This window comes from Amblyraja radiata, chromosome 3, assembly GCF_010909765.2.
Source record: "Amblyraja radiata isolate CabotCenter1 chromosome 3, sAmbRad1.1.pri, whole genome shotgun sequence".
NCBI classification, from domain to species: Eukaryota; Metazoa; Chordata; class Chondrichthyes; order Rajiformes; family Rajidae; genus Amblyraja; species Amblyraja radiata.
The window spans coordinates 41045141-41068031 of NC_045958.1; the positions used below are offsets into that span (position 1 = coordinate 41045141).

Genomic DNA, 22891 nt, shown 5'->3' on the forward strand with positions numbered 1-22891 from the left:
ATATAAAAAATAATCAATGGTCTCATATCGGGAAGGTTTGTCCAGCTTTCTAATTTTGCCAAAGGTCTACATTTAAAATTGATAGTCAACTGGCAATTATTTGTGAACGAACCTCTAAAGCAGATAAAAGGACGCCATGGTCATTTATTTCATTGCTATTTATGGGTTGATTGTGTGCCAAACAAAAAAAAACCCACATGTGGTTAAAGTGCACATTGTCGCTTTTATTATTGGGCTGCTAACCTGCGCTGCCTTGCATTTTGGTTTTTCTTTCACAGCCAGCCCGATTGCCCTGACTGGGTAGCCATGGAATTACACACAGATGATAATATGTCCATACCTGCACTACTTGGTTCCTGACTTCCACTCCCCTCAATTAAATCTGTACAAAATCCAGTGGTTAAACACTCTTTTGAGGATATGGGTTCAATTCAGGAAATATTTTGGGTTGCATAACTTTTCTCTACTGAGCCCTATTGCATCAAACCACCTTTTAAAATCATCAACTCAGGACCCTGGCTTTATAGGCTGTGGGCCGAGCATCAAAAATGTGCCTAGAAATCAGTTTTCGTGACCCAAGTCACCAAACTACATGAAATTTTCCACAGATTTAGATGAAATATAATTGAGAAGGATGTCATAACTCGTCATTGCCAAACGTTGCACATTAATTAATTACACTAATTAGAAAATGAGATTGTTGTTCAACTTCTGTCAAGGAGAAGCTATACTTCACCCTCGTTAGACCTCATTTGGACTACGCAGTTGCAGCGTGGGACCCATACACAAATAAAAAAATTTCTTCCATCGAACGTGTCCAAAGACAGGCAGCTCGATTTGTTACTAACACCTATGAGAGAGAAGCGAGTGTCACCAAACTTCTGAATTCTCTGGGGTGGAACCCTCTCCAAGACAGACGTGAAGCTCACCGTTTGACCTGTTTTTACAAAATGTTAAATGGTCAGCTCGACATAGATTACAAGACCTACACGAAACCCAAACCAATTAGGAGCAGACGAGGGCATTCGATCCAATTTGTGATCCCAAAGACAGATGTATACAGCAATTTGTTCTTGCCCCGCACAATTAAAGCATGGAATAATCTCCACCCAACCAGATGCAACTAAATTTAAAGTAACTCTTTCTTCCCAATAACCCTTTCTGGCTTAAGTCCTCCCTCCATCACCTCCAGTTTAAATTCCATTTGGAATATTTTGGAGGACCAAGAAACCAATAACCAAGATCGGGAAAGTAAGCGCCATCTAGTGGCCAATACCCATATTACACCATGGGCAGCCTATTTCCGCGTTGCAGTCCATTTAAACTATATAATTATACCTATATATATATATATATACATATATATATATATATATATATATATATATATATATATATGACTGTAATTACATATGATTAAGTATAAGGGTCAGGCAGAGGCTACAAAAAAAACATCTCATTATCATTAAGTCTGCATGGACTTCAATTCATAACATTTCAACCTCTTCTTAATGTTAATGAGAATAACACTGTTACTACCATAGATAAATTAGTTCAAGTTCACATACACCAATTCATTTATACATAAACATCAGTCACTTCTAACCATTTCTCACTCCAATGGCAGCCTATAAAGTGCAATGAATATTCCTGTTTTTCTCCCATGGTCAGGGCCTGGAAACGGCCGCCACTGTGTACAGCCACTATGTACAGCCTCCCCCCCGCGGAGATGATCCGCGTTCACGAATCGGCCGCTTCTTAATTGAGACCGCGGCTTCACTATGTTAAGTACATAGGCCCCCTTTTCCCGGTATGTCATCGCAGGCAGCTCCGAGATTAGATGTTAAAGACTTATTAGACTACAACAAGCTGGCATTAGTGAAAATGTTTAATTTACCTTGTGTTATGGATACACATAGTTTAGGCCCTCAACCTCATGAATGAATGAGTGAGTGAGTGAGTGAGTGAGTGAGTGAGTGAGTGAGTGAGTGAGTGAATGAATGAATGGAGTGAATGAAGGAAGGAATGAAGGAAGGAATGAGTGAGTGAGTGAGTGAGTGAGTGAGTGAGTGAGTGAGTGAGTGAGTGAGTGAGTGAGTGAGTGAGTGAGTGAGTGAGTGAATGAAGTGAATGAAGGAAGGAATGAAGGAAGGAATGAAGGAAGGAAGGAATGAATGAGTGAGTGAGTGAGTGAGTGAGTGAGTGAGTGAGTGAGTGAGTGAAGGAATGAATGAAGGAATGAATGAGTGAGCAAATGAATGAAGGAGTGAATGAATGAATGTGAATGAATGAATGAGTGAATGAATGTACAGCCTCCAAATCTCATTTTTTCACATTATAAAAGGGTGCAATTAAATTAATTAAAGTCCATACAGATTAATTTTCATAAATTCAGACTTTAGATCTTACCTTTCAGTTTGAGTTGATTCACAAAGTTTCACTGGTTTCACAACTTTGTGTTGCAGCATCTCAGCAGGGACTTTGCTTTCACGACTTTATTCCACTTCTATCCACTTAGCTGCACATTTTTTAGACTTAATGCTTTTCTCACTAAATTCAATTACCCTACTGCAAGTTTCCACGACATGTATTCCACAGAACTAGAAAGAACCTTCATCGGATTCTCCAGTAAAACAGGCATCAGTGAAGTCCTCTCAGCCATGTTGTGTGCTAGCCTGAAGCAAAGCGCGTGATTGGGCAACTGGCATACAACTCAATGTTAAACGTGCTTTGATTGGACGAAAAATACCCGAAATGTTTCCGTTTTTTCTCTAATTTAATAAAAATGTGCAAGTCTTGTTCATGACGAGTTTCAGGGGTGATTTATATAATAGTTTTACAAAATATGTGAAAATTTCATGTAGTTCTGTGACTTGGGTCACGAAACACTGGAATAAAGCTCCTCGGCCCACAGCCGATTAAAGAATGGCATAGGAAGGCTATTGTGCGCTTCAAGGACCTGCTTATGGGTAACACTGTAGCATCATTTGAATAATTAAGCAACAAATTCAATCTTCCTCTCCCAGATTTTTTCCGATACCTGCAAACAAGACATTATGTGTTCTATAAACTGCCCAGCTCTTCTATACCAACAGAGGGGGAGAAGGGGAGAGAGAGAGGGGGAGAAGGGGAGAGAGAGAGAGGGGGAGAAGGGGAGAAGGGGAGAGAGAGAGGGGGAGAAGGGGAGTCGAGAGAGGGGAGGGAAAGGGGAGAGGACGAGGGCGAGAAGGGAGAGAGAGGAGGGGGAGAAGGGTGAAGAGAAGAGAGGGCGGATAAGGGAGGATAGAGAGAGGGAGGAGAAGGGGACGCGAGAGGTAGAGAGAGCGGGGAGAAGGCGGGAGGAGCGAGAGGGGGAGAAGGGGAGAGAGATTGAGGGGGAAGGAAGGGGAGAGAGAGAGGGGGAGAAGGCGTGAGAGAGAAGAGGGGGAGAGAGAGGAGGGGGGAGGGAAGGGGAGAGAGGAGAGGGTGGGAAGGGGAGAGAGAGGGGGGGAAGGAGACTGAGGGGGGGAAGGAGAGAGGGGGGTGAATGAGAAGAGAGGGGGGAGGAGAGAGGCTGAGCGGGGTGAGAGGAGAGAGAGGGGGGAGGATGAGAGAGGGGGGAGGAGCAGAGGGGGGATGAGAGAGGGGGGGAGGAGAGAGAGGGGGGGAGGAGAGAGAGGGGGGAAGGAGAGAGAGGGGGGGAAGGAGAGAGAGGGGGGGAAGGAGAGAGAGGGGGGAAGGAGAGAGAGGGGGAGAAGGAGAGAGGGAGAGTGAGAAAGCGAGAAAGAGAAGGAGAAAGAGAGAGAGAGGAGAAAGAGAGGAGAAAGAGAAGGAGAAAGAGAGAAGGAAAAAGAGAGAAAGAAAGAAAGGGAGAAAGAGAGGGAGGAAGAGGGAGAAAGAGAGGGAGAAAGAGAGGGAGAAAGAGAGGGAAAGAAAGAGAGGGAAAGAAAGAGAGGGAAAGAAAGAGAGGGAAAGAAAGAGAGGGAAAGAAAGGGAGGGAAAGAAAGGGAGAAAGAGAGGGAGAAAGAGAGGGAGAAAGAAAGGGAGAAAGAAAGAAAGGGAGAAAGAAAGGGAGAAAGAAAGAGAGATTTGCCAGGGCTACCTGAAGTTAGAGAAATCAATATTCATACCACTGAGCTGTAAGCTGCCCAAGAGAAACATGACAATGGAGGAGACCTAGAACAGAAAGGTCTGTGTGGGAAAGGGAAGGAGAATTAAAGTGTTTAACAACCAAGGCATCAGGTAAGTTCAGGCGGACTGAGCGAAGTTGTTCAGCGAAATGATCTTCCAGTCTACATTTAGTCTCGCCGATGTATAAGAGTCCACATCTTGAACAAAGGATACAGTAGATGAGGTTGGAGGAGGTGCAAGTGAATCTCTGCCTAACCTGACAGGACTGTTGGGGTCCCTGCAAAATTGAGGGAGGAGGTATAGGGACAGGTGTTGCATCTTTGGTTGCAGAGGAAGGCACCTGGGGAGGGGAGGGTTTAGGTAGGAAGGTATGAGTTAACCAGAGAGTTGCGGAGGGAACGGTCTCTGCGGAAGGCAAAAGGGGGTGGAGATGGGGAAATGTAGCTATTGGTGGGATCCCGTTGAAGGTGGCGGAAATTTTGGAGGATTATGTGTTGTATGCGACAGCTGATGGGGTGAAAGGTAAGGTCTAGGGGGACTATATTGCGACTAGGGGGAGGGGGAGCAAAGGCAAAGCTACGGGGTACCAAGGAGACACAAGTGAGGGCCAAATCTATGATGGGAGAGGGGAAGCCCCGTTCCCTAAAGAATGAGGACATATCGGATGTCTTGGCATGGAATGTACTGGATAGCTGTGTCAGGTTTGATTCAAATACCCTTTCCACTTGGTCACTGGCACCAACCAGTTTAAACAAGAGAATGGTATTTAAAACAATTGGTAAATAAAGTAAAACTTTTAGAAGATAGGGCGACAAACAAGTTTAACTTCTATAGTCCCTAAATATATATTTTTAAATCCCTGAAGAGATGTTTTTGAGGGAATGATGTGACAAACAAGTTTAGCTAATATAATTTATTTGATAAGTAGTGGCACGGTAAAGAGCCCTGGGTGAAACAATTATGATCTCAAAAAACAGATTAGCAGTCTTAATTGAGAAAAAAGTAACCATTTAAACTTCAGGAAAGACAGCAACACAGAAAGGTGGAATAGTTCAAATGTTTTGCTTACCGTGGAAATAAGCAATGTAAATATTTTGATAAAAAGATAAACTTGTGACCAAGGAAGTCTGTCTGAAAATACGCAAAACAAAGGCAGGGGAGAAAATGCAATGCAAATGGATTAAAGGCTTCCAAATGTTAAATGCCTTGAAAGGCAACATACCTCTGGGTTCAACCAATGGCGAGTGAAACAGAAAGGATACTGGGAATAAGAATTAGTGGCATCCTTTGGTGACTTTGATCATTGTGAACAAATTTGACACAATCTCACACAAATCAAAATTTAGCAATATAAATTTAAGGATAATTTCAAAGTAATAAGGATCAGGATTATAAATAGGGTCAAGTCTCCAAAACTCCAATTGACAACTAAAGTAATTATTTTGAGGTGACATCATAAAATAAGCAAGAAAATAAATTCCAAGCAGCAATGAACGGATAACAAAAATGACATACAAATGTAGTACAAATATGTGAAATTATGTAGAATGGGATGTAGTTTACAGATTGTAGAAAAATGAGAGGGGATCGTGATGAAATCTATACAACTTCAGAGAGCTGGTTTCCGGATAGAAACCATTTCCCCAGCTGCAGAATCAACTTTCAAGGATCCCAGATGAGTCAAAGGGCTAGACGGCTGTAAAAGATTAAAGAGGCTATGGAAAAATTTGAAACGTTTTGAGCATTTTTTTAATTGTCCCATCACTTAACAACGTCAATGTCGGTTCAGGGATCAGGACTAAGGATTATGACTCAGGATTGAGAGGAGAAATATAATCGCCCTTTAGCAGGAACCAATGGAATCTATGGTGTTCTGAATGCTCAAGTTTTGAACAGAATCTCTCCATTAAGGAAGCACGGAAAAGGAAAATAATGAGAATAGACACAAAAAGTTGGAGTAACTCGGCTGGACAGGCAGCATCTCTGGAGAGAAGGAATGGGTGACGTTTCGGGTCGAGACCCTTCTTCAGTCCCAAAAAGGGTCTCGATCCAAAACGTCACCCATTGCTTCTCTCCAGAGATGCTGCCTGTCGCGCTGAGTTACTCCCGCTTTTCGTGTCTATCTTCGGTTTAAACCAGCATCTGCAGTTCCTTCCTGCACAGGAAAATAATGAGGTTGAGGTAAATAATAATCTTATAGCAAAGCAGAAGAAAATCAAAAGATGATTTGGGTTATCCTGCTCTTATTGCTCATGGCCTTAAGCCTTGCAAAACAAGATGGACAAGGCATGAAAATGTTTAAGAAATGAGAATTTCCAAAATAAATACTGAATGAAGCGGTAACAGGGATTTCAGATTAAACACAGCAGAAAAGCCAAATGAAAAAGTACTAATTATTTCAAACTAATCATCCAATTATAGTTCCCACTACCCAGATGAGGTGATGAGGTAATGAATTCAAACCAGCATTACCATTCCACGGTTTAATCCTGTGGTGGAATGGTACTGCTGGTGTAAATTCATGACCTCATCAGGGATGTGGAAACTATAATTGAATGGAATTATAATAGTGGTGGGATTTTGTCTGCTGTCAAGGCTTTCTTGTTTTTCCTGTGTTGAATGAACCTTTCAACCTTCTGCGAGTCTCAGTGAGGGCAGCATCAAAGTGTTCCACTCTCTCCATGATATCAGTAGGGTGGATACCTTGTGTTCAAACGACTCATTAATTTGGCAACGGTGACAAATTAATGTATGCCATGGTAGTCAACTAGTTAGAAACATTGAAAATAAGTGCAGGAGTAGGACATTCGGTCCTTCGAGTCAGCACCGCCATTCAATATTATCATGGCTGATCATCCAAAATCTCCTAGGAATCTGTTATTTTGCTCGAGACACGATTATGTTTCTAGTCTTAGAATAGTTTGGGCTTGCAATTAATTTGCCCCTGGATCTCCTGATCATTCCAATTAGATCAGTCTCAGTATTTTCTGGTACAGCTGCACTGAGTCTTTATCAATGGACATGAGGCAGTTGCTTATCCAACGGGAGCTAATAAGAGGTGAGAACAGATCATTCTGTTGACAAAATCTATCCTAAGACAACTGTGCTCCTCTTCCAATTTTTCTATCTAGAAAGTGTACCCACTACCTTGTTCTTTGACCTGGACTTCTCCGGGTCTGCAAAAGTAATACCAAATCACCCAATTTTCTGGGTTATGTTTGGGTCTGTTGTTGTAGGAATCCCCACAAGTGGACTGGCCTTCTATATCGCTAATTTTGTTCTGAAGAATGGAAGATGCCTGTGAATTCTGGCCTGTAAAACAGTAACAGACTCTGTGCTTTCATTGCAGTACACTATCACTGTAGTACAGAACAAATAAAGCTTCAATGGAATTGAAGTGTAAATGGTTGAGAGCTTCAAGTTCCTTGGCGTTAATATTATTGATGATCTGTCCAGGCCAAACCACATTGAGGCGACAGCCAAAAAGGCACACCAGCAACTCTACTTCCCTCAGAGAATGTGAAAATTCGGCATGACTCAAATGACCTTTAGAAATTCTACAGAGGCACCATATAAAGCATACTGTTCGCTGCTTCACTGCTTGGGTTGGAAACAGCTCTGCCTAAGACCACCAGAAATTGCAGAGAATTGTGGATGTAGCCCAGTCCATCACACACCCCAGACTCCCCACCATTGACTTCATCTACACTTCATGCTGCCTAGGAAAACCAATAAAGATAATCAAAGACTTGTCCGGCCCCAGTCATTCCTTCTTCTCCCCACTCCTGTTGGGCAGAAGCTTGAAACCATGGACCACCAGAGTCCGAAAACAGCATCCTCCCCTCTGTTATCAAGCTTCTGAATGGTCCTTCCATAAGCCGGGTACTGTCCAATTCACCTCTAACCAATTACAGACACTGGACTTTATCTGAGAAACTGGCGCGCTGCAATGCTGCGAACTATATTCTGCATCTTTGCTATATGGATTTGACTTGATTATATTTATGTATAGTATTATCACCTGCAGCTCAACACTGACAATACTAAGGAGTTAGTGGTGGACTTTAAGAGGAGAGGAACACCCCTGTCCCCTTCAAGGGTGTGGATGTGCAGTTTAACAAGGAGTACAAGTACATTGGAGTTTGCCTGGACAGTAAACTGGTACAGGAACGCTGAGACACTGTATAAGAAGGGACAGAGCTGTCTATACTTTGAGGAGGCTCTGCTCTTTCAATGTCTGCAGTGAGATGCTGCAGGTGTTCTATCAATTGGTGGTGGCCAGTGCCATCTTCTTCGCTGTCGTGTGCTGGGGTAGCAGGGCGAAGGCGCCAACAGAATCAACAAGCTCATCAGGAAGGCTGGTTCCGTCCTGGGAGTGGAGTTGGATTCATTGGAGGTGGTCCTGGAGGGGAGGATGCTCCTCAAACTGCAGTGCATCATGGACAATACAGCTCACCCCTCCCTCCATGGCACACTGGTCAACCTGAGGAGCACCATCAGCAACAGACTGGGTTCCACCAAGATTAAGTACAGGACGCCACAGTAGATCCTTGCTCCCTGTGGCCATCAAACTGTACAACTCCTCCCCCCTCTGTCGTGGGGTAGACTTGGACTCCCCTTCACTAATCTTTGCACATCCCCTATCCTAGACTTTCCACTCGTCACTTTAATTTCATGTTTCATGTATCTTGTTGTGTTTTATGACTGTTGGCAGACCAATTTCCCTTCTGGAATAAATAAAGTTCTATCGTATCGTATCCGATCTGACTGGATAACATATTAAAAAAATATTTTCACTGTACCTCAGTACACATGACAATAATAAACCTAAACGTAAGTAGAAAAAAACTAAATCCTGAAAATGAAGCAGACAAGCAAGGTAATTCATAAAATCAGACAATTATAATTCAATTTTGCCTTAAAAGAAGTGTTATTGTACCTCTCAACAATCAATTCCATTGTAACTACAGTTGACATATCTTGTTCTATTCTCTATAATTCTGAGACAATACAAAACTTTTCTGCCTGTAACGTAGCTTTGATCAATTACATTTCCGCTTCTTGACTGATATTAAACTATTAAAATGTGGATTAGGAATATGATGGACATAGCACACCTTGAAGAAATGAGACTCCGCCTAATAGATAAATATGACCAATTCTTAAGGAGTTGGTCCCTTTTCATCGACTTTTTGGAATCATGTGATGCAGCAGTACCGTAAAGATTACTGATTTCAGGTCAGGGATAGATTTCCGAATAAAGATTTGAAAATTTCTTTTTTAAGGGTCTTTTTCTCCTATTTCTATTTTCTATTTTTTCTTTTCTTATATACACACTTCACGTTTTTCTATTTTCTACTATCTATTTTTCCTCTTTTTCTTCTCTCTATTTTTTTTTGTTTTCTTTACTTCCCTTTCAAAAACATAAATCTAGAGGTTGTACATAGAATGTATTACGTTATGACATAGTTGGCACCTAAAATTAGGTACCACTGTATTGTTTTGTACTGTATTAACTTCTAATAAAATAAACAAAAAAAAAACAAAAAACTTTGCTGCCTGTAACGTAGCTTTGATCAATTAATTTCCGCTTCTTGACTGATATTAGCTTATATTTAGGCCCTGCTTCTTATAAATAGTCACCTTCATTTTCAAACTCCTGAGTGATATTATCTCTGACTATTCTGTTTGGCATCTTCGTAATTCATGAAACAAGTTGTTCCGACAAAGGCTCCAAGCTCTCCATAAATCCGGGTTCTAATTCCTCACCATAAAATCTCTCTACTGCAGATACTCAAGATTTGCTTTTCTCATTCAACCCCCTGATCATCAGTTCCAATAGCATTTAACATTGATTTTCAATTAGATTCAATAATGCTGCTTTGAAGCACCTTGGGAGATTTTGCTTACTGAAAGAAACTACATAAATAAATATTGCTGCTGAAAGTGCAAATATTGTTTTGTAAAATTATTTCTGAAAATTATTTGTGTCAAAACACCGGTTAACTTAGGTTGTTCTCTTGTGAACAGAGATAACAATAAGACTTGGCAAGTATTTTAAAAACACAGGTTGCTAAACTTTTTAAATTGGAGGGGAATATGAAACATAAGATTGTCAACAAAATGTTATTTAAGCACACGCTGCCTTAGTACAGGAGATGCAATCTTGCCAGATATCCATTCTGTACTGGATCACTTGGATAATAAGAAAACATTAGCATTCAACATCGCGAGTCTCTGCTCGTCCCAATGAAACTACGTCCTTGGCTTCCTCATTGGCAGATCATAATCAGTACAAACTGGCAGCACTTCCCCCTCAATAACCATCAACACAGGAGGACCTCAATGCTGTGTGATCAGTCTCCTGTTCTACTCTCTCTATACCCATGACTGTGTAGTCAAATCACAGCTCCAACACAATTTTAAAATTTGCAGACGAAACACCGTTGATAGATGAATAAAGGATAGCTATAAATCAGAGTACACGGAGGGGGATTAATAATCTGATTGGATGGCGCCAGAACAACAATCTTACTCTCAATGTTAGCAAGATCAAGGAGCCGATTGCTGATTTTGGGAAGGGAAAGCAAAAGATCCATGAACCAGTCTTCATAGACGGGACGGCAGTGGAGAGCTTCAACAGCTTTAAGTTACTGGACATGAATATCTCTAAAGATGTGCCCTGGGATTGATGGAATCATAAAGAAAGCTCATTAATGCCTCTACTTTATTAGAAAATTGAGGAGATTTGTACGTCACCAAACACTCTATCGAAATTCTACACAAAATATACTGACCGGTTGCATCACCACCTGGTTCGGTAACTTGAATGCCCAGGAACCCAGGCTGCAGAAAGATTACCCGGTCCATCAGGGGTATTGACCTTCCCGCCAATTAAGGGATCTATTGGAGATGCTACCTCATAAAGGTATCTAATATTATCCAAGACCTACACATCCAGGCCATGGACTCATCTCGTTACTATCATTAGGAAGGTGGTACAGCAGCCTAAAAACCGAAACCTCCAAGTTCAAGAACAGTTCCTTCCCAGCAACCATCAGTCTTGAACAATGGACAGCACTAACCAGAATCTTACCTCAGCAACTATCATCTTTCTGGAATTTGTTTTGGTTTCACTATTGTCTTCAGTTTTGCATCATTACTATCCAGTTACCTAGTACTATTGATTATTAATTTATTATATTATTGTTGTATATTTACACGTGTTATTGCATTAATATGCCTGTAAAGTAGCAGCAAGCAAGAATTTTGTTGTTCCATTGCCTGTACAAATGACAATTAAATACTCTTGTCTCTCTTGATCCTAAAGTCAACCTCTGATCATCTGCTCAACAATACAACTAATTATCTATCACAACTCTCTTTTGCAGTCTTCTCCACAACTGACTTCCTCTGCAATCTCCAACCCCCAAAAAGACAGGATATGGCAGAGTAAAGAATATTACATGAAGCATAAACCTGGGGCCACTTGTGTGGTAGAATATTGGTGCTTCCCCTTCAGCGGACCAGACATGAAATGCTGTGGGTCAATTTGGATAGGGTAATAGTTTGAACATCCTAGTCAAGAGAACATAAAATCGATTATTTTTGGAATGAATAACCATGGGGCATAGATTTAAAGTGATCAATAAAATAAAACAAAGGGAGATAGAAGACAATTTTTAAATGTTTAACTATGCTTCAATAGTATTCTTCAAAATGAAAATAAACACTAACATTTGAAAAATTGAGGGGTAGCATAAAAGATGGAATAGAACCAAATGTTCATTCTTCAAAAACCTGAAGCTGTCTCAGCTGGATCATTTTGTTTCTGATTTAACAAAAATTATCCTTAGAGAAACATACCTTCTGCTTGTTTTCCAAATAGTTCATTGTTTACATATTCCTTATGTAGTTGCCTTCGAGCATTCCTGACTTTATCACCATTACTTTGAGACCTGTTCCATTCAGTTTTACTATAGTCATTGTCTTTTGGCAGAGATTTATATCTCAACTCAGAAGCATTCTCCTTCCACTTCCTCTCTTTGTTCTGAGCTACAGAACCTTGTTCCACACCAGATACCCGCTTTTTACTCTTTTCTCTGCGTCCATCTTTGGAACGAGTCCCAGGACTGTGAGCAACTCTTGTGGCTGTGTTTGGATTGCCCACGATAACTTGAGCACACTTCCTTGCACTAGGACCATTGTTCTCTTGTACTTCCCTTTGCTTTTGGATTTCTGTTCTTTTGTTAAAAATTTTCGAGTGGCTTCCAGGTGTAAAGTGATTTTCTTGGTGCACAGTACCCCTCCAATTAGCTTCGTCGTTGCCAATTACCAGTTCCTTGTTCCTTTTAGGAAAATTGGGCTTTTCTTCCATTTCACTTCATTAAAATGCAAGATCCTATAAATTAGAGCAAACAAAATTTAATTTTCTGTAAAAAAAACACAAAACGTGCAGTAGCTTTGAGCAGATTAATTGATTGTGGAAATGATTATGTTTAAGAAAGAACTGTAGATGCTGGAAAAATCGAAGATGGACAAAAATGCTGGAGAAACTCAGCGGGTGAGGCAGCACCTATGGAGCGAAGGAATAGATGACGTTTCGGGTCGAGACCCTTCTTCAGACTGATGTGGGGGGCGGGAAGAAGAAAGGAAGAGGCGGAACGAAAGGAATGAGACAGTAGGCTGTGGGAGAGCAGGGAAGGGGAGGGGAAGGAAGAAGAAAGCAGGGACTACCTGAAATTGGAGGTCAATGTTCATACCACTGGGGTGTAAACTACGCAAGCGAAATATGAGGTGCTGCCCCTCCAATTTGCGGTGGGACTCACTCTGACCATGGAGGAGGCCCAGGACAGAAAGGTCGGATTCGGAATGGGAAGGGTATTGAAGTGTTGAGCCACCGGGAGATCAGGTTGGTTAACACGAACTGAGCGGAGGTGTTGGGCGAAGCGATCGCCAAGCCTGCGCTTGGTCTCACCGATGTAGAGCAATTGACACCTAAAACAGCGGATGCAATAGATGAGGTTGGAGGAGGTGCAGGTGAACCTCTGCCTCACCTGGAAAGACTGCTTGGGTCCTTGGATGGAGTCGAGGGGGGAGGTAAAGCGACAAGTGTAGCATTTCCTGCGGTTGTAAGGTAAAGTGCCAGGGGAGGGGGTGGTTTGGGTGGGAAGGGACAAATTGACCAGGGAGTTGCGGAGGGAGCGGACTCAGCGGAAAGCCGAAAGGGGAGGAGGCTGGAAGATGTGGCAGTGCTGGGATCCCACTGGAGGTGGCAAAAATGTCAGAGGATGGCCTAAAGTCCACCAGAGTCCTCAATGAAGACTGCTCACAATAAAAAAAACTGGGTAAAAGCTAAAAAAAGGCTGATTATTTTCTGTCCTTCGTCAGCATGATGTGATCAATTGTGAAATAAACCTTTAAAATTTTGCATAAATCTTATGAGAAAATAAGTTTTAATAAATACAACATTGATGGAAATAGTGTAGTATATAAGGTACACTGAAAATGAAAGGCCACTTATCTCCTTGAGCCCATCACATCATTCAATGAAACCTCTGCATTTTAACTTCACCCATCTATCTTTGCTTCACAATACTGAGGCTAATAAATACCCATTTCAGCATTGGAAATTTCAATTTTCCCACTCTCAGAGGGAACATTTGAGACTTTTACTATCCATTGTGTGAAAATGCACTTCCAAACATCATCCTGAATTTTTCCTGCCATCAAATACTACTGCCATCTCTATTTCAGCACTCTTTTATACACCGTTTAGTTTATATTGCCTTTGCCTCTCCGCATTCTTCCCGCCAAAATATATAATTTCATGCCCGTTTTTAATTTCATCCGGCATGTCCATATTACCTGTGTGCGTGTTTTATGCTTTAATATACAGGTCCACCACCAATTTCCTTGCACCCTTGGTTCCAGAGCCTTGTGTATTATCTATTTTGCCGGAACACAGGTCACGGCTTTAGGGGAGGCCGACATACCAACACGCAAAGTCGGCTATGGGAAACAGATCTGCTGGCTCTTGCCGCGCTGGAGTTCCACCACCCCAGCCGCAGGTGGCTAATTCGAGGTGCAGATCTGCCACGGGAGTCAGCCATGGCTGTGAATCTGTTGGCTTCGACCAGGCCGGAGTTCCAGAGCAGGGAGTAAATTCAACCCACCGATCAGCAGGGAAATCCCAATGAGGTTGGAAACACCCGGCTGAGGCGCTACGTTTTCGGGGGGGATTTCCGGGTAGGATTTCAAGCGTGCTCTCATAATTTTATCTGGATTAAAGAGGGCACCGGACCACCAGTTGCCAGAAAATCAGTGGTGGGCCTGTATCATGTAGAATAGAACTTCTACCACTAAATAACAACTTAAAGTCTGAAAAATCTGCGTAATATTTATCTTGTTTGTCTCAACCAGAGTAAAATGAAGAATGAGATGCTTTAGGCATAAATTACAATTTTATCATATTTCTTTAAAACACTAGATGATACAGTCCCTGTGAATGGTGTATATTGGCTGCCTCCCCTTTAAGGTATACTTACAAATGTTAAGACACAAGAAACTGCAGATGCTGGAATTCTGAGAAAAAAAAACAAAGTGCTCAGCAGGTCAAGCAGAATCTGTGGGGGGAATGTGTAGGAAGGAGATGGTTTAAACTGAAAATAGACACAAAGTTGATGTCTCTGACAAGTATAAAGTCAATGTTTCTAATAAGCGAACCAATAGGCAGAGCTCAGTATTAGAAAACTTTAAGAAAGAACTGCAGATGCTGTTGGGGGGATTTCCCGCCCCCCCACCCCCCGGCATCAGTCTGAAGAAGGGTCTCCACCATCTGCCGGTTCCTCTCCAAATTGCACATCATCCTGACTTGAAAAGTATCACAGTTCCTGGATCTAAACCCCGGAACTCCCTATCCACCATTGCTTTACGAGTGTCTACAGCAGTGGGCCACAGCAGTTCAAGATTGCGGCTCATTGCCTTACACGTCAGACGAGGGAAGAGAATCTGAGAGAACATACAATACACATTTATTGTCATTTGAACCTCAAAAGAAGTTCAAACGGAATTTGGTTTCTGCAGTCATTCAACAAGAAAAGAACCAAGACACACAGCCAACAGTTTACACAAACATCCATCACAGTGAATCTCTTTCTCACTGTGATGGAAGGCAAAGTCTTGTCTCTCCCCTGTGTTCCATTTCTTCTCCCAATGTTAAAGCCTCCGACGGGCAATGGCAAGTCCCGCGGCCAATAAGGCCGCGCCGGGCGATGCAAGGCCCTGCTCCGGGTCTTAATGTTGGAGCCCCCGGCAGGCGATGCCAAGTCCCGCTGCTGTTAAAGCCGCGCCGGGCAATGTAAGGCCCCGCAACTTGGGCGGGAGAAGTCGCCGTTGCGGGAGCTTCGAAAAGCGGTCTCCCACCAGGAACCCGTGAGCTCCCAATGTCACCATCCACCGGACATGCGGCTGGAGCCTCCGAGCTCCGGAGTCGGGCCGCAGCAGCGCGACACCACAGCTCTCCACGCTCAGAAGCCGGCCAGCCCTACGATGGTAATTCCGCAGCTCTGCCGGCTCCGCGACTGGAGCCCCCAGGTCGTTCCGGTTGGAGGCCGCTCCACAGTGCTAGGCCCCAATGACAACGGAGACCCGACAGAGAAAAGGTCGGGTCACCCGTACAGGGAAAAATTCAGGTTTGGACAAAAGATCTTTGACCTGAAATGTTAACTCTTTCTTTCTCCACAAATGCTGTCTAATTCGTTTAGTTTAGTTTAGAGAAACAGCGCAGAAACAGGCTCTTCGCCCACCGAGTCCGTGCCGACCAGCGATCCCTGCACATTAACACTACCCTAAACACTCTAGGGACAGTTTTACGATTATACCAAGCCAATTAACCGACAAACCTGTACATCTTTGGAACATGGGAGGAAACCAGAGATCCCAGAGAAAACCATTGCAGGTCACGAGGAGAAGGTACAAACTCCGTACAGACTGTACCCATAGTCAGGAACGAACACGGGTCTCTGGCACTGTAAGGTAACAACTCTACCGCTGCGCCACCATGCCGCCATGAGCATTTTTTGTATACCTTAATTTTATTGTAGATTTCCAGTTCTTTGATTTCCATAAAGATATATTTCTTGCTCAATCCCACATTCTAGCATTAGGTCAGCAGTCTTGCACATCACAGTTCTTCTCTCACATACTAGTACATTTCAACGTCATCGAGTGGCGCCGTGCGCGGCAGCCTCACCAGCAGTTTATCAGTCATTTTGACTTTTTTTGCTTGACTGGCAATCTCCAAGGTGCAGAGTTAAGTAGTGTAACAGCCGCAGGGAAGAAGCTGTTCCTGAACCTGCTGGTCCAGCAACGGAGAGACCTGTAGCGCCTCCCGGATGGGAGGAGGGTAAACAGTCTGTGGCTGGGGTGAGAGCAGTCCTTGACGATGCTGCGCACCCTTCGCAGACATCGCTTGCTTTGGACAGACTCAATGGAGGGGAGTGAGGAACCGGTGATGCGTTGGGCAGTTTTCACCACCCTCTGCAGTGCTTTCCGGTCGGAGACAGAGCAGTTGCCATACCATACTGTGATACAGTTGGTAAGGATGCTCTCGATGGTGCAGCGGTAGATGTTCACCAGAATCTGAGGAGACAGATGGACCTTCTTTAGTCTCCTCAGGAAGAAGAGACGCTGGTGAGCCTTCTTGACCAGTGTTGAGGTATTGTGGGTCCAAGAGATGTCATCAGAGATGTTGACCCCTCAGAAACCTGAAGCTGGAAACACGTTCCACCTCCGTCCCGTTAATATGGATGGGGGTGTGCGTGCCGCCCCTAGACATTCTGAAGTCCACAATGAGCTCCTTGGTCTTCTTGGAGTTAAGGGCCAGGTTGTTGTCAGCGCACCATGCTGCTGGGAGCTGGACCTCCTCCCTATAGGCCGACTCATCGTTGTTGCTGATGAGGCCAATCACCGTTGTATCATCTGCATACTTGATGATGGTGTTAGTGCCATGTACAGGTGTGCAGTCGTAGGTGAAGAGGGAGTAGAGGAGGGGGCTCAGCACACAGCCCTGTGGAAAGCTGGTGTTCAGGGTGAGGGTTGAAGAGGTGTGGTTGTCTGACATAACAGACAGGGGTCTGTTTGAATACATTTCAAATACCATAGTGCTTTCCGTCTCAAACAACCGCCAAGGAAATAAATTCCAGACCCTCTACCACCCACTGACTTTTAAAAAAAATGTCCTCATCTTTCCCCCTGCAACACTTCCCGCAATTATTTATGCTCTCTCAATTTTTATATCTAATAACAGAATTTTTAATTCATCCATCCAGCCTGTTTGAAGGCTGTCACTGCAATTCCTACCGCATTATTTACTTTGAAGCTAAACAAAACAAAATTGGTAAGTGGATTTATCCAATGAGTAGATCCCACTCTCAGACCTGAACTGGGGTCAAGGAAAAAGCGTTCACGTCACGGCCCTGTTTCCACCAATCTCCACCACCAAGCACAAAAAGAGCAAGACGCCATTGTATGCAGATGCCGAGATGCGTGTTCAGCTTTAGCTGAACAATTTCTAATCTTGTGATGTGGACTCAATAAGAAGAAGACCTGAACTCACTCGATACAGGTCATTCCACTATAACAAAATAGTTGTCTCCCCAAGAAACCTCGCTTTACAGAAAAGCAGGTTACAAAAATAATTGTGTCAGTGGGTGAAAGGTTAGCGAGATGGGTTAGAAAACATTGAAAATAAATGCAGGAGTAGGTCATTCGGCCGCTCGAGCCAGCACCACCATTCAATATAATCATCCAGAATCTGTACTCTGTTCTTGCTTTTCCCCCCATGTCCCTTGATTCCGTTAGCCCGAAGAGCGATGTCTAACATTGACACAAAATGCTGGAGTAACTCAGTGGGTGAGGCAGCATCTCTGGAGAGAAGGAATGGGCGACGTTTCGGATTGAGACCCTTCTTCAGACTGATGTCAGGTGAGGGGGCGGGACAAAGATAGAATGTAGGTGGAGACAGTAAGACCAGTGGGAGAACTGGGAAGGGGATGGAGAGAGAAAGCAAGGGCAATCTAAAGTTAGAGAAGTCAATGTTCATACTGCTGGGGTGTAAACTACCCAAGTGAAATAAGAGGTGCTGTTCCTCCAATTTGTGCTGGGCCTCACTCTGGATTGGGAATGGGAGGGGGAGTTAAAGTGCTGAGCCACCGGGAGATCAGGTAGTTTAAGGCGGACTGAGTGGAGGTGTTCAGTGAAACGATCGCCAAGCCTGCGCTTGATCTCACCGATGTAGAGAAGTTGACACCTGGAACAGCGGATACAGTAGATGAGGTTGGAGGAGTGCAAGTGAACCTCCGCCTCACCTGGAAAGACTGTTCGGGTCCTTGGATGGAGTCGAGGGGGGAGGTAAAGGGACAGGTGTTGCATCTACTGCAGTTACAGGGGAAAGTACCTGGGGAGGGGGTGGTTTGGGTGGGAAGGGCCGAGTTGACCAGAGAGTTATGAAGGGAACGGTCTCTGCGGGAACACAGAAAGGGGCGGAGATGGGAAGATGTGGCCAGTAGTGGGATCCCGTTGGAGGTGGCAGAAATGTTGGAGGATTATATGTTGTATGCCACGGCTGATGAGGTAGAAGGTGAGGACAAGGGGGACTCTGTCCTTGTTATGAATGGGGGGAGCAGGAGTAAGAGCAGAGCTGCGGGTTATCGAGGAGACCCTCGTGAGAGCCTCATCTATAATCGAAGAGGGGAACCCCCATTTCCTAAAGAATGAGGACATCTCTGATGCCTTGGTATGGAACACCTCATCCTTGGCACAGATATGGCATAGACAGAGGAATTGGGAGCAGAGGATAGAATCTTTACAGGAAGCAGGGTGGGAAGAAGTGTAGTCAAGATAGTTATGGGAGTCAGTAGGTTTGTAGTAGATGTCGGTCAATAATCTGTTTCCTGTGATGGAGACGGTGAGATCTAGAAACGGTAGGGAGGTGTTGGAGATGGTCCAAGTGAATTTGAGTGCAGGATGGAAATTAGTGGTGAGGTGCATGGGTGCAGGAGGTAGCACCAATGCAGTCGTCAATGTAGAGTTCAGGGATAGGGCCAGTGTACGCCTGGAACAGGGATTGTTCGATGAACCCTACAAAGAGGCAGACATAACTAGGGCCCATGCGAGTGCCCATAGCTACACCTTGGATTTGGAGGAATTGGGAGGAGTCGAAGGAGAAGTTGTTGAGGGTAAGGACCAGCTCTGCTAGGCGGAGGAGACTATTGGTAGGTGGAAATTGGCTGGTTCTGCGGTCGAGGAAGAAACGGAGGGTTTTAAGCCCCTGGTGGGGGATGGAGGTGTGGAGTGACTGGACATCCATAGTGAAGATGAGGGAGTGGGGGCCTGGAAAATGGAAGTCATTGAGGAGGCTATATCTAACTCTTTCTTGAATACATTCAATGGATTGGCCTCCACTGCCTTCCGTGGCAGAGAATTCCACAGATTCACAACTCTCTGGCTCAAATAGCTTTTCCTCATCTCAGTCCTAAATGGCCAACCCCTTATTTCTTAAACTGTGATCTCTGGTTCTGGACTCCAACATTGGGAACATTTTTCCTGCATCTAGCCTGTCCAATCCCTTAAGAATTTTATATGTTTCTATAAGATACCCTCTCATCCTTCTAAATTCCAGTCAATATAAGCCCAGTCGATCCATTCTGTTATATGTCAGTCCTGCCATCCCAGGAATTAACTTGGTGAACCTACACTGCACTCTCTCAATAGCAGGGGTCTCCAAACTATGGCCCGGGGGCCACATCCGGCCCGCAGCAAGCTCTTAACACGTTCCGTGCGGCGGACTATTTAGCGTGTTCTGTAGTAGCGCAGCTTTAGAGATACAGCGCGGAAACAGGCCCTTCGGCCCGTACGCACTATCACTATCCTACACACATTCGGGACAAATTCAATTAACCTGCAAACGTGGAGTGTGGGAGGAAACCAGAGCACCCGGTGAAAACCCACGCAGGTACAAACTCCGTACAGACAGCACCCGTAGTCAGGATGGAACCCGGGTCTCTGGCGCTGTGAGGCAGCAGCTCTACCGCTGCGCCGCCGTGCCATTGCTCCTGTGTTGCAAAGGCAAGTTGTGCGGGGTGGTAGCGTGGGTTGGGGAGTGGAGCGAGGGAGAGGGGGTGGAGAAGGGGAGCTAGTTGGCGGCAGGGTCGGTGTGTTGCGGTCTCCCCCCCGTGACAGTGACCCGTGAACAGCTCCCGCTCCAGGGCGCCACACTGACCTGGACCCTTTGACTGGGTCTCCACCGATTCCCCTTCCCCTGCCCTCCCCTTCTCTCTCTCCGTCCCACTCTCTCGCTCTAGCCCTGCAGAGATCAGCAGATCGGTAGCCGGCTTTGTGTGTGTGTGCCCGATGGGTGAGCATTATGCGTGGGTGGGTCTTTGTTAATATGCCTGAGGGGTGATCACCGTGCATGTGTATGTGTGAGAGGGAGAGATAGAGTGTGTGAGAGAGCCTGTATGTGTGAGTCTGTGTCGGGTCTGTGTGTTTTAGTATGTGGGAGTCCACGTGTGCATTTCTGTGTGTGTGTGTGTGTGTGCATGCATGTCAGTGTTTGCGTGTGTGATTTCTTTCTTTTTTTCCTATTACCCGCAAAAACATGCCAAATATATAATATGGCCCTCATGCTGAAAAGTTTGTAGGCCCCTGCTCAATGGCAAGATTCTACACTGAACTCCCTCAATAGAAAGGTTAGGGGCTAGTGTTTTAGATTTACAATAACAACGTTTTTTTCCCTGTGGTATCTTCAGAAATATATATAGGTAATTTTAATAGCTACACCTTTATTTTATTACTTCAAGCTAAATGTACTGTAGGTGTATGTTACATTGTTTAATAGATTATCATTGCATAAGTGTCAATAGAAGCGATTGTTTGTCAATTTCAGTGGCCATCTTCAGTGGAAATGATTGACTGTGATCTTAAGAGCCAATGGTGTCTCGAAATACAAGATGCTGCAGATGCTGGAATCTTAAACAAGTGCTGGAGGTACTTAGAGGGTCAGGCAACAACTGTGATGGGAAATGAACAGACCACGTTTTGGGTCGGAACCCTTCTTCAGACTGATGCCGATCACTGCAGGCAGTTTGCAGTTTTTTTGAAGACAGCTATTTTTTTGTTTGTTAATTTCCTAAACATCTCCCTAATTCACCAATCGCGTTATCTCCATTTCGCATTATGGAAACGACGCATTACAGCCTCGCTTATCTCATCTCAATTTGCAGAACGCTAACAAGCGTAATAAACTATTACGAATCCCAATTTGCGTGAAACGAAAGCGAAACTGAACCCAGATCCCCTTACAATTGGGAGAATAGAAACTTATGTACAGAGGACATAATTGGGGTTGGTTGCGTTACCTCAGCCTTCGGTGATTCGCCGAAATTTACCCCAGACATGTAACCATGCAACCAGCAACCATGTGCACACATCACTGGAGGGGGAAGCGCCTCAAGGACTGCACTCTCCCCAAATTATGACAAGAACAAAAAGAAAAGGCAGCGGGAAGTAGCACGGTGGGACTGTAAAAAAAAAAAAAGCGAGCACCAAATCTTTGATCGCTGCCTCCCTTCCACATAATTTAACATTGGCTTCCTCCCTCTCGAGCAGTGTAATACTTCCCAACACCAAGAAGATCACTTACTACCAATCAAACAATAACGGTGTTGGAAACATCCCGGACATTCCTGCTCCTCTTTTCATTTTGCGCCGGTATCGTTCCCTGGGACTGGACCCCCGGCAATTTCCCCCACCTTCACCTCCAACTCTTGGGTGCAAACGTGCAGGCAGCTCGCCGCTCTCGATGAACAACCGCGTGGGGAAACCCTCATGAATCCGCTGCTTCACGAGTGAGGGGCACACAACGGGACAGCGCACCGAGTGTAGGCAGAGCGGAGCAGCGCCGGGGCCCGGGCCTAGCACCCGCACAACAGCGCCCGGCCTGCGGTTTAAATCCGCCGCCGCCGCCTCCCTCCCTCTCTCAGTCCGGGGCGCCGCGGGGGAGCAGCTCGGGGAGCGGACGCACTAACCTGCAACTGCGGTCCTGTCTACTCTGTCTCTCTCTCTCCCCTTCTCCTGCTGCTCCTGCTCCTGCTCCGCCGTCCAGTCCTGTCCGCTCCCGTCCCTCCCCCCGCTGCCGCCGACGCACTCAGTCACCAACCACCAGTGTCTGGAAAGGAGCTCTCCTCCAGCGCCAGCCTCCAGGCGCGCTGTCCCTGCAGGACACCCGCCGAACTACAGCACCCGAGCAGGGGTGGAGCGAGGAAGGCACAACGCGGGGCGACGTGGGCCAAAGTGCCTGTTTCCATGCTGCATCTTTCAACCAAACCATTAACCCTGCTTCTCGTTCCATCCATGCAACCTAATCCGCATTATATTACCAGCTTTACTGGTTTTATTACAGATGGAGGGTGATTGGACAGGGCACTTCTAGATCGAAAATTAGAATTGAGGACAGATATTCAGGAAACATATCAATTGATTTGATTTTTAGTAGACGTTATCTGTAAGCATTCAGCCCATTGTTTAGGAATGTGTTTTTTAAAATTATATATGTCTAAATATACATTTAATTGAATATGTGAATTATATAAATGTATTTATCCTATTAACAACTATTTATCGTTATGTGTGTGCGATATATATGTATAGTTAGTAAGATTTTTAATTATTTTAACAAGAAACAGTTATATATAGCTGTGTATAAAGCCATTAAGAAACT

General features: G+C 44.5%; 1 protein-coding gene across 2 annotated transcripts in view; it reads right to left on the reverse strand.

Moving 5' to 3' along the window:
• The window catches only part of tut7 (terminal uridylyl transferase 7), a 93578-nt gene extending 71240 nt beyond the window's left edge, over positions 1-22338 (reverse strand). Inside the window, exons 1-2 of one of the 2 annotated variants that reach the window (XM_033017680.1) lie at positions 22200-22338; positions 11977-12511 (exon numbers count right to left, since the gene is read on the reverse strand). In XM_033017680.1, coding sequence (XP_032873571.1) covers positions 11977-12487 — 511 coding nt within the window. In that variant the 5' untranslated portion in view covers positions 12488-12511; positions 22200-22338. The remainder of the gene's footprint in view (positions 1-11976; positions 12512-22199) is intronic. The other variant, XM_033017681.1, reaches the window with a different exon arrangement.
• Positions 22339-22891: the final 553 nt, after the last annotated feature.